The sequence below is a fragment of the Oncorhynchus masou genome, chromosome 28, assembly GCF_036934945.1.
Source record: "Oncorhynchus masou masou isolate Uvic2021 chromosome 28, UVic_Omas_1.1, whole genome shotgun sequence".
Lineage (NCBI taxonomy): Eukaryota > Metazoa > Chordata > Actinopteri > Salmoniformes > Salmonidae > Oncorhynchus > Oncorhynchus masou.
This window is the reverse complement of record NC_088239.1, coordinates 14,194,404-14,206,274: the sequence shown is the minus strand read 5'-3', so window position 1 is coordinate 14,206,274 and position 11,871 is coordinate 14,194,404. Positions and strand designations below refer to the sequence as shown.

The window sequence follows — 11,871 nt, the reverse complement described above, 5'->3', positions numbered from 1 at the left end:
GACAGGGCCCTGGAAGCCTCCTTGCCAAAAACAGAACGGTCAAAAACCCGTATCATCTCCTCCTTAAAGTCCTGATACTGGTTAATACACTCAGCCCTCGCCTCCCAGACTGCCGTGCCCCACTCACGCGCCCGTCCGGTAAGGAGAGAAATGACGTAGGCGATGCGGGCTGCGCTCCTGGAGTAAGTGTTGGGCTGGAGAGAGAACACCACATCACACTGAGTGAGGAATGAGCGGCACTCAGTGGGCTCCCCAGAGTAACACGGCGGGTTGTTGATCCTGGGCTCCGGAGACTCGGAAACCCTGGAAGTGGGCGGTGGATCGAGGTGGAGTTGGTGAACCTGTCTTGTGAGGTCGGAGACTTGGACGGCCAGGGTCTCAACGGCATGTTGAGCAGCAGACAATTCCTCCTCGTGTCTGCCTAGCATCGCTCCCTGGATCTCGACGGCGGAGTGAAAAGGGTCCGGAGCCGCTGGGTCCATTCTTGGTCTGATTCTTCTGTTATGAACTTGAGTGAAGACCCAAAAGCGGTTTTAACAGAAAACAGAGTTCTTTAATGAAAATACAGGAATGGCATAAATCCTCTTCCAACGTTGTCAGCGGAACAAAAAGAACGTTAGTATAGTGCAGGATGCTCCTGCCAGGCAGACTCCGACAGGACAGGACAAGGTGGAAGCAAACGAGACGACAGCTTGCTTCTGGCATCAAAAAACACAAACAAGAATCAGACACTGAAAGTAGCAGGAACAGAGAAAGAAATAGAGACCTAATCAGAGGGGGAAGAGAGAACAGGTGTGAAAGAGTGAATGAGCTAGTTAGAGGAAATGTAGAACAGCTGAAGAATGAGAGACAGAGAAGGTAACCTAAAAAGACCAGCAGAGAGAGAGAATGAAGAGAAAGGACAGGAACAGACATAACAAGACATGACACACTTAGGTTGGAGTCATTAAAACTCGTTTTTCAACCACTCCACAAATTTCATGTTAACAAACTGTAGTTTTGGCAAGTCGGTTAGGACATCTAGGACATTTCCAACAATTTTTTACAGACAAATTATTTAACTTATTATTCACTGTATCACAATTCCAGTGGGTCAAAAGTTTACATACACTAAGTTGACTGTGCCTTTAAACAGCTTGGAAAATTCCAGAAAATGATGTCATGGTTTTAGAAGCTTCTGATAGGCTAATTGACATCATTTGAGTCAATTGGAGGTGTACCTGTGGATGTATTTTAAGGCCCACCTTCAAACTAAGTGCCCTTTTGCTTGACATCATGGGAAAATCAAAAGAAATCAGCCAAGACCATTGAAAAATGGACCTCCACAAGTCTGATTTATCCTTGGGAGCAATTTCCAAATGCCTGAAGGTACCACGTTCATCTGTACAAACAATAGTACGCAAGTATAAACACCATGGGACCACGCAGCCGTCATACCACTCAGGATGGAGATACATTGTGCCTCCTAGAGATGAACGTACTTTGGTGTGAAAAGTGCAAATCAATCCCAGAACAACAGCAAAGGACATTGAGAAGATGCTGGACAAAATAGGCACAAAAGTATCTATATCCACAGTAAAACGAGTCCTATATAGGCATAACCTGAAAGGCCACTCAGCAAGGAAGAAGCCACTGCTCCAAAACCGCCATAAAAAAGCCAGACTTCGGTTTGCAACTGCACATGGGGACAAAGATCGTACTTTTTGGAGAAATGTCCTCTGGTCTGATGAAACAAAAATAGAACTGTTTGGCCATAATGACCATTGTTATGATTGGTGAAAAAAGGGGGAGACTTGCAAGCCGAAGAACACCATCCCAACCGTGAAGCACGGGGGTGGCACTCATGTTGTGGGGGTGCTTTGCTGCAGGAGGGACTGGTGCACTTCACAAAATAGATGGCATCATGAGGAAAGGAAAATTATGTCGATATATTGAAGCAACATCTCAAGACATCAGTCAGGAAGTTAAAGCTTGGTCGCAAAAGGGTCTTCCAAGTGGACAATGAGCCCAAGCATACTTCCAAAGTTGTGGCAAAATGGCTTAAGGACAACAAAGTCTAGGTTTGGAGTGGCCATCACAAAGCCCTGACCTCAATCCTATAGAACATTTGTGGGCAGAACTGAAAAAGCGTGTGCGAGCAAGGAGGCCTACAAACCTGACTCAGTTACACCAGTTCTGTCAGGAGGAATTGGCCAAAAGTTACCCAACTTATTGTGGGAAGCTTGTGGAAGGCTACCCGAAACGTTTGACCCAAGTTAAACAATTTAAAAGCAATGCTACCAAATACTAATTGAGTGTATGTAAACTTCTGACCCACTGGGAATGTGATGAAAGAAATAAAAGCTGAAAGAAATAATTCTCTTCAATTATTCTGACATTTCACATTCTTAAAATAAAGTGATGATCTTAACTGACCTAAGACAGGGAATTTTTACTAGGATTAAATGTCAGGAATTGTTAAAAACTGAGTTTAAATGTATTTGGCTAAGGTGTACGTAAACGTCTGACTTCCGACTGATATATATATATATATATATATATATATATATATATACACTCATTAAAATACAGAAACACAGTCATGGTAAGCACAAATAAATCAGCACAATTCACCCACAAAAACAGTTACACTCCCAATCAATACTTTAAATTGCCCGAATGGCTCCAGAATATCAAGATGAAACGTATACTGAACAAAAATATAAATCCAACATGCAACAATTTCATTGATTTTACAGTTCATATGAGGAAATCAGTCAATTGAGATAAAGTCATCAGCCCCTAATCTATAGATTTCACGACTGGGAATAATAAAGGTATCTGTTAGTCACAGATAACTTGAAAAAATGACCTCACAATGGGTCTCAGGATCTCGATGTCACGGCCGTCGTTAAAGGAAGACCAAGGAGCGTGGTGAGCGTACATTTTCCTTTTATTTATGTAAAATGTCGCCAACAAAACAAGCAATAACAAAAACGGTTCATCTTAGAGAAATTAACAGTAAATTCTCTGGCAACAGCTCTGGTAGACATTCCTACAATCAGCATGCCAATTGCACACTCCCTCAAAACTTAAGACATTTTTGGCACATTTTAGAGTGGCCTGTCATGATCTTGGCAAAGGAGAAATGCTCACTGTATTTTGTGTATTTTTTGTATTTTGTTCCAGCAATACAGCGCAATAAAACTGAACAGATTTACCTAGTTTGGTGGAGACAGTAGGAACCTCAAGAGTTAACCAATCCTGTGAATGGGTTAGGCATCTCAGGTGACTATACTTCAACAGCAAAGTTAGATAAGATGGATGTTTCTGAAGTAGGGCCTCGTAAACACAAAGGGAGAAATGTAGAGATCTGCAGGTCTTTAGGAAAGTCCAGCCAACCTTTTGATACAGGATTTAGTGGTTAGTGTCAAACCTGTAACAAAATGAAGGGCACTAAGATGGCATCCAATGGTTTAAGAGTAGTAACAGCTGCACTTTGATAAATAATATCACCATAATCAAGAACACATAAGCAGACCTCATCCCGTCAGTAGAGGATACCTGGCTATTCTTTAAAAGTGCCTTCCTCACCATCTTAAATAAGCATGCCCCATTCAAAAAATGTAGAACCAGGAATACATATAGTCCTTGGTTCACGCCAGACCTGCTGCCCTTGACCAGCAAAAAAACATCCTGTGGCGTTCTGCATTAGCATCGAATAGTCCCCGTGATATGCAACTTTTCAGGGAAGTTAGAAACCAATTTACACAGGCAGTTAGGAAAGCTCAGGCTAGCTTTTTCAAACAGAAATTTGCATCCTGTAACACAAACTCAAAAAAGTTCTGGGACACTGATAAGTCCATGGAGAATAAGAGCACCACCTCCCAGCTTCCCACTGCTCTGAGGCTAGGAAACACTGTTACCACCGATAAATCCACTGTAATTGAGAATTTCAATAAGCATTTCTCTATGGCTGGTCATGCTTTCCACCTGGCTACCCCTACCCTGGTCAACTGCCCGGCACCCTCCACAGCATCCCGCCCAAGCCCCCAACATTTCTCCTTCACCCAAATCCAGATAGCTGATGTTCTGAAAGAGCTATAAAAAAACTGGACCCCTACAAATCAGCCGGGCTAGATAACCTGGACCCTCTCTTTTTAAAATGATCTGCCGAAATTGTTGCAATCCCTATTTGTCATGTTCTGACCTTTATTTCCTTTGTTTTGTCTTTATTTAGTATGGTCAGGGCGTGAGTTGGGGTGGGCAGTCTATGTTTGTTTTTCTATGATTTGGGTATTTCTATGTTTCGGCCTAGTATGGTTCTCAATCAGAGGCAGGTGTCATTAGTTGTTTCTGATTGAGAATCATACTTAGGTAGCCTGGGTATCACTGTGTGTTTGTGGGTGATTGTTCCTGTCTCTGTGTTTGCACCAGATAGGACTGGTTTGGGTTTTCACGGTTCTTGTTTTTGTTAGTTTGTTCATGTGAAGTGATTTATTAAAACATGAATCAAAATAACCACGCTGCGCTTTGGTCCGCCTCTCCGTCAATGGAAGAAATCCCTTATACTATTACTAACCTGTTCAATTCCTCTTTCATATCATCTGAGATTCCCAAAGATTGGAAAGCTGCCGCGGTCATCCACCTCTTCAAAGGGGGTGACACTCAAGACCCAAACTGCTACAGACCTATATCTATCCTACCCTCTTTCTAAGGTTTTCGAAAGCCAAGTTAACAAACAGATTACCGACCATTTCGAATCGCACCGTACCTTCTCTGCTATGCAATCTGGTTTTAAAGCTGGTCATGGGTGCACCTCAGCCACGCTCAAGGTCCTAAACGATAACATAACCGCCATCGATAAGAGACATTACTGTGCAGCCGTATTCATCAACCTGGTCAAGGCTTTCGACTCGATCAATCACCACATTCTTATTGGCAGACTCGACAGCCTTGGTTTCTCAAATGATTGTCCCGCCTGGTTCACCAACTACTTCTCTGATAGAGTTCAGTGTGTCATATCGGAGGGCCTGTTGTCCTGACCTCTGGCAGTCTCTATGGGGGTGCCACAGGGTTCAATTCTCGGGCCGACTCTCTTCTCTGTGTACATCAATGATGTTGCTCTTGCTGCTGGTGATTCTCTAATCCACCTCTACGTAGACGACACCATTCTGTATACTTCTGGCCCTTCTTTGGACACTGTGTTAACTAACCTCCAGACCAGCTTCAATGCCATACAACTCTCCTTCCATGGCCTCCAACTGCTCTTAAATGAAGTAAAACTAAATGCATTCTATTCAATCAATCACTGCCCGCACCTGCCCGCCCGTCCAGCAACACTACTCTGGACGGTTCTGACTTAGAATACGTGGATAACTACAAATACCTAGGTGTCTGGCTAGACTGTAAACTCTCCTTCCAGACTCGCATTAAGCATTTCCAATACAAAATTAAATCTAGAATTGGCTTCCTATTTCGCAACAAAGTATCCTTCACTCATGCTGCTCAACAAATTGGATGCAGTCTATCACAGTGCCATCCGTTTTGTCACCAAAGCCCCATACACTACCCACCATTGCGACCTGTACTCTCTCATTGGTTGGCCCTTGCTTCATACTTGTCGCCAGACCCACTGGCTAAAGAATATCTATAAGTCTCTGCTAGGTAAAGCCCCGCCTTATCTCAGCTCACTGGTCACCATAGCATCACCCACTCGTAGCACGAGCTCCAGTAGGTATATCTCGCTGGTCACCCCCAAAGCCAATTCCTCCTTTGGTCGCCTTTCCTTTCAGTTCTCTGCTGCCAATGACTGGAACGAACTGAAAAAATCACTGAAGCTGGAGACTCATATCTCCCTAACTAGCTTTAAGCACAAGATGTCAGAGCAGATCACTGCACCTGTACATAGCCCATCTGTAAACAGCCCATCTATCTACCTTATCCACATACTGTATTTATTTATGTATCTTGCTCCTTTGCACCCCAGTATCACTACTTGCACCTTCATCTTCTGCACATCTACCATCCTAGTGTTTAACCTCTGCACACGGAACCCGGTAGCGGGATGAAATTCGACAACATACGGTGATCGCTACATAAATAGTTATATTAAACATTAATCAAAATACAAGTGTCTCACATGTTTCAAAAGACTAGAATCTTGCTAATCCAACTACGTTGTCAGATTTAAAGAATAATTTACTGCGAAAGAATACGATGCGATTATCTGAGGACAGAGCCCCATAAAAAACAACTATTTCAACCAGCACAGGCGTAACAAAATCACAAACTGCAATAAAATAAATAGTTTACCTTTGACAATCTTCCTCTGTTTGCAATCCCAATGCTCATTGTTACACAATGAATGGTCTATTGTTTCATAAAATCCATTTTTATAGCCTAACACAAAACATTTTGTGAACCGCTTGTGTCGTGAATTCCGTCTCATTCCATTTTCGACGACACACTCGAGGTAAATACACACACAGAACGTGACTTTTCCAGTCATGTTTGGTTTCATTGCAATCAACTGGTTTGTTTGTAACACAACTGGTTTGTTTGTAACACAACCAAACCTGATGGGTCATTTCACGGGACGTATTGACTGAAAGAAACCGATTTGAAGACAACAAGTAATGACATCATTGTGCACCAATGATTTGCCCGCTGTTTCGTTGATTGACTGTATTTTAACCCAATGACCACTGATCGTCTTGAAATCTATGTAATGTTTATGTGATATGGCAATATGTAATGTTTATGTGTTGGTAGACCAACCCATGTAGTAAACTCCAACGTAAAGAGGGTCATTCGCCATTGAAGTTTCATACCGAAAGACGCAACGCATGTTGCGCACAGTGTTGTTTTGGTAAAGCGCATATTCAGCTGTTTATATATCAATCAGTATGGCAACTAAGTCAGGGAAAGCTAAATCTAAGTCTAGATATACAGATGAACACACCATTTTAGAAGAAATTGATCGAGGACGATTCATTTAGCGATTCCCAAATTGAGGAATATTTTTTGAACGGAAAGAGGACATCGTTTTGGACTGGTAAGTTCTTCTCATGCTAATGCCGTTGTTTGAAATTAATAATATAAAATATTATTTGTGAAATAGCCTATTTGAGGCTGTTGAGGGGAGGGCAGGCCCACAACAATGGCCAAAGTGAAATGGAGACAGTAGATACAGCTGGTCTGTTGTAATATAATAAAGACAGTAGATCTAGCTGGTCTGTCATAATATAATAGAGACAGTAGATCTAGCTGAAATGTCATAATATAAATTAGACAGTAGATCTAGCAGGTCTATAATAATATATTCAACCTTATGTTCCCTGTACTCTATATATATCTGTTTATTATACCTGTTGATACAGGGCTCGTATGTGAAACTATTCTAACGGAACATTTTCTTTCACAGTGACACTGACTCCGAATGGGAGCCCCCAGTGCCAAGGTGTCCATCCCCCACTGAAGCTGGAGCCCCCTCCTGCCACAAGTGGTGTTCATCTGCCCAAATGTATTTCTGCAGGCATGGATGTGCTATGGCACCTGGCATCAGCAGCATAATATTGTGTCGAGGACTGAGGGTCTTCCAAATATTGAAAGTGTTATTTTGTAAATGTATATATTTTTTTCTTCATGTTTTTTCTCCATTTGGGGGGTGTTAGAATACCATTTTGGTATTTTGTATATAGTTATTCCATTCAAAATGTATAACTTCACCAATTTGGCCACTTGGGTACATTTGAGCTACTTGTGTGGGACACCTGGGTCACTTCATGATAAATGTCATATAGCACACTCATTTTGGAAGTTATCATTCTGAAACTTTGCACAAGTACTGTTGCCCTCTTATGTTTTTTGCTGAAATTGTCCCCATCATCCTATCTGAATGTTTGTTTTCTCTTGTTCATTTTAAAGATGATGATACAACAATAAAAATTAAAAAGTATGTTTTTATTCATTGTATTATCTAAACCAGATCTATTATGTTGTATTCTCTTACATTCAATTCACATTTACACAAACTTCAGTGTTTTCTTTCAAAGAATACGTTGGTCATTGGTTCTGTGCCTGAGCTACAGGCTCTTAGATTTGGATATGTCTTCAGGCGGAAATTGAAAGAAGTAGGGGGGTAGCTCTAAGAGGATTTATTAATTACTATTTTGTAATTACTTCGCCACCATGGCCAATTTATTGCCTTAACTCCCTTATCTTACCTCATTTGCACTCACTGTATTGTCAGGATTTGGCCAGGGTTGTTCCGGTTTTTGGTCACTAGATGCCCCCATTGTGCTTTTTGACCTTATGTTTTTCCCTTGATCCCCATTATTATTTGCACCTGTGCCTTGTTTCCCCTGATTGTATTTAAACCCTTAGTTTCCCTCAGTTCTGTGCTCTGTGTTTGTATGTTAGCACCCAGCCCTAGTGTTCTGTGTGCTCTTGTTGATTCCGGTGGACGCTCTTGTGGAATTCTGTTTTTTTTGTTTTTGTTTATTTATTTTTGAGTATCTTTTGAGGCTTTTTGTGCTATACCTACCACCTTGTGGATTTGCCATTTTGTATTGAAGGACTTCACTTTTTTACTACATTAAATACACCGTCTTAAGTACTGCTGTGTCTGCCTCATCTTCTGGGTTCTGCTGACTATTCGTGGCTCAGTTGGTTAAGTGACTGTTTCTCACTCTGGAGACCCAGGTTCGTAACCGGGTCCTGACACTGTATATAGACTTTTTGTTTTATTTTTTTCTACTGTATTATTGACTGTATGTTTTGTTTTTTTCTGTGTAACTCTGTGTTGTTGTATGTGTCGAATTGCTATGCTTTATCTTGGCCAGGTCGCAGTTGTAAATGAGAACTGGTTCTCAACTAGACTACCTGGTTAAATAAAGGTGAAAACAATATATATATATATATTTTTTTTTACTATATATATTTTTTAATTATTATTATTTTATTATTTTTATACACACACACACATTCTCCCTGTGTGGAGGAGGAATGATACAAGGGGGCACTGCACTGTGACTAACCTTGTCCTCAACTGGGTTTATGTATGTGTGTGTAAAGGAAAAACACACATTTCCATGTCTCGGTAACAATTAACAATGAAGCAAATCTTACATCATCTATTGGTGTCAATGATAGTTTAGATCCACAATAAATACTTCATCACAGCTGTGACGTAAAACTGAAGACTTTGACACAATGGCTGGGATTATATTGCATGAGCAGTTTGTGAAGGTCATATCCTATTTTAGTCTATGGTCATTACATCAACTCCCATTCATTCAGCTGTTTACACACTCCTCAGGTAAGATTGCGCCACTCCACTCCTACACAATGCTGACATTCCAGCATTATCTTTCAGTGGAGGAAAACAAGATCATTAATCTGTAGCCAAGGAGGACATGGAGAAGAAAATTAATCTCACCGGCAGAGCACGCACACAAAAAATACCTGAGAATACCAACAGTCGCACAACAGCCTAACAACGCCCCCTCGCCCCACCGCAACACCCCCTGCCAATACATTCCATGACACTGCTATCTGGAGGAAGTCCAGCCCGAGCCCTACTTAAAGAACACAAACTCTCAGTCAGAAAAACACTCTCTCTTTCTCTCACACACTAAAGATAACGAATCTACTAAAACACTCTCCCTACTTTCTGTCTCTGTGGAACCCATCTGAAGATCAGGATGCTTTGCTGTAGAGTGTGTGTCCTGGCTGTGCTGTTATCTCTCCTCATCCTCACACCCATCCCCTCCACACAATCAGGTGAGTGCTAATACAAACACACAATACGTGCACACACACACTCGCACACACACACACACACACACACACACACACACACACACACACACACACACACACACACACACACACACACCATACCAAACCATAGTACAAATACATACACATGACAAACCAGCACACACATGCACACATCTCTTGCATACACACATGCTCTCCCTATCTTACTGTGTGCGCGTGTGTGTGTGTGTGTGTGTGTGTGTGTGTGTGTGTGTGTGTGTGTGTGTGTGTGTGTGTGTGTGTGTGTGTGTGTGTGTGTGTGTGTGTGTGTGTGTGTGTGCGTAGCAGATTGCTGTCTGAAGTACACTCGGCGTCCAGTGCCATGCCGACGGCTGAAAGACTACACTTACCAGACCATTACCTCTTCCTGTGACATCCATGCTGTCGTGTGAGTTATCCTCCAATCTCAGCCCAGCACACACTGTGTGTAAAATAGTCTTGTCTTTACCTTTTTGCAATGCATTTTGACGAGGTGAGGTTAGAGGAAAGACCATTGAGATACACTCACTATCTGTGTGTGTGTGTAATTTGTGTAATGTGTGTGTGTGTGTGTGTGTGTGTGTGTGTGTGTGTGTGTGTGTGTGTGTGTGTGTGTGTGTGTGTGTGTGTGTGTGTGTGTGTGTGTGTGTGTGTGTGTGTGTGTGGTGCATGTGTGTGCGTGTGTGCGTGTATCAGAGGAGACTGGTGGGAGCAGCTTTAGGAGGATGGATCGTTATAATGGCTGGAATGGAATGAATGGTACATAGTCCAACACTCACTTAGTTTACATATGTTTGATGTGTTTGATACTGTTCCAAGTATTCCTTTCCAGCTTTACAATGAGCCCATCCTCCCATAACTGCTCCCACCTGCCTCCTCTGGTGTGTGTGTGTGTGCGTGCGTGTGTGTGCGTGCGTGCGTGCGTGTGTGTGTGTGTGCGTGTGTGCGTGTGTGTAATATGTGTTGACATTGTGCTGTGTTGTTGCAGCTTCCACACCCGGAGGGACAAGTTTGTGTGTGCCGACCCCTCTCAAGACTGGACCAAGAGAGTACAACGCTGTCTGCTGTGAGTACACCTGTGTGTGTGTGTGTGCACGTGTGTAGTTGTTGTAAAACTTGTGTGTATGTTTGTCTAACGTTGTGTGTCTACGTATGTTTGTTCATAGCAAGCGTCAGGAGAGGAAATCTAAACTGAAGAAAATTCTCTGATCTCAAGACCTCATGACCTGGAGATGATTTATGTGTGTGTGTTATTAACCCTATTTATGCTTTACAAACAGCTAAATATCTCAATATGCATAGAGACACTGTTTCAGGATGGTTTGTTTTTTAACCTGAGTTTTCTGTATTCATACAAATCATTTAATATCTGTGGTTATTATTGTTCATCATATCTGTATTGATTCTGAAGGTGTTTGAGTTTCATATACATTTGTGTGTAACTCTATGTATCAATGTTGTTGGTCTGTTTCATAAACAGCAAGTGCAGTATTCCTGATAAACATGAAAACATCTGTTTTCACAGAGTACCACAAAATATTTTTGTGTTGTTTCATATCCTTTGTCCACTTGGAGCCAGAGAAAACCTCTTTAATTTTGGCTCTTCAAAGTGTCCAAATGTATGTATGCGTTTTCCTGAGGTGTACTGGGTTGTTTAAGCTAAGAGCTATGAAATAGATAATAAAATATGTATTTGGAAAAAAATCTGTTTTCTACTCTTATTGTATGTGACAACTTCTAAAACTGGGAATGGCATCATCATCCACACAATAAATGACAGACTGTAGGAAGGGATACAAAACATAGACACAATGGCTGGGATTATATTAGTCTATGGTCATTACATCAAATCCTTTTCATTCAACTGTTTAAACACTGTCGGGTAAGATTGCTCCACTCTACTTCCACACACTGCTTACAATCCAGCATTATCTTTCACTGAAACACAGGTGGCTGGTGGCACCTTAAATGGGGAGTGTGGGCTCATAGCAATGGCTGGAAAGCAATTATTGGAATGGTATCGAATACATCAAACACATGGTTTCCATCTGTTTGATATCATTCCATTCACTCCATTCCAGCCATTAT

The 11,871-nt window shown here is 41.7% G+C and overlaps 1 protein-coding gene across 2 annotated transcripts; it reads left to right on the top strand.

The window, feature by feature from the left end:
* Positions 1–9,548: 9,548 nt before the first annotated feature.
* Positions 9,549–11,322, top strand: LOC135518522 (C-C motif chemokine 20-like). Of its 2 annotated transcripts, none has more exons than XM_064943695.1 (4): positions 9,549–9,765; positions 10,093–10,192; positions 10,772–10,849; positions 10,950–11,322. In XM_064943695.1, exons 1-4 carry the CDS (start codon positions 9,687–9,689, stop codon positions 10,990–10,992), a joined length of 300 nt encoding a protein of 99 aa, XP_064799767.1. In that variant the 5' UTR covers positions 9,549–9,686; the 3' UTR covers positions 10,993–11,322. The 2 variants fall into 2 exon arrangements, with proteins under 2 accessions (XP_064799767.1, XP_064799766.1); XM_064943694.1 differs by having other exon boundaries at positions 10,090–10,192.
* The last annotated feature ends 549 nt before the right edge of the window (positions 11,323–11,871 follow it).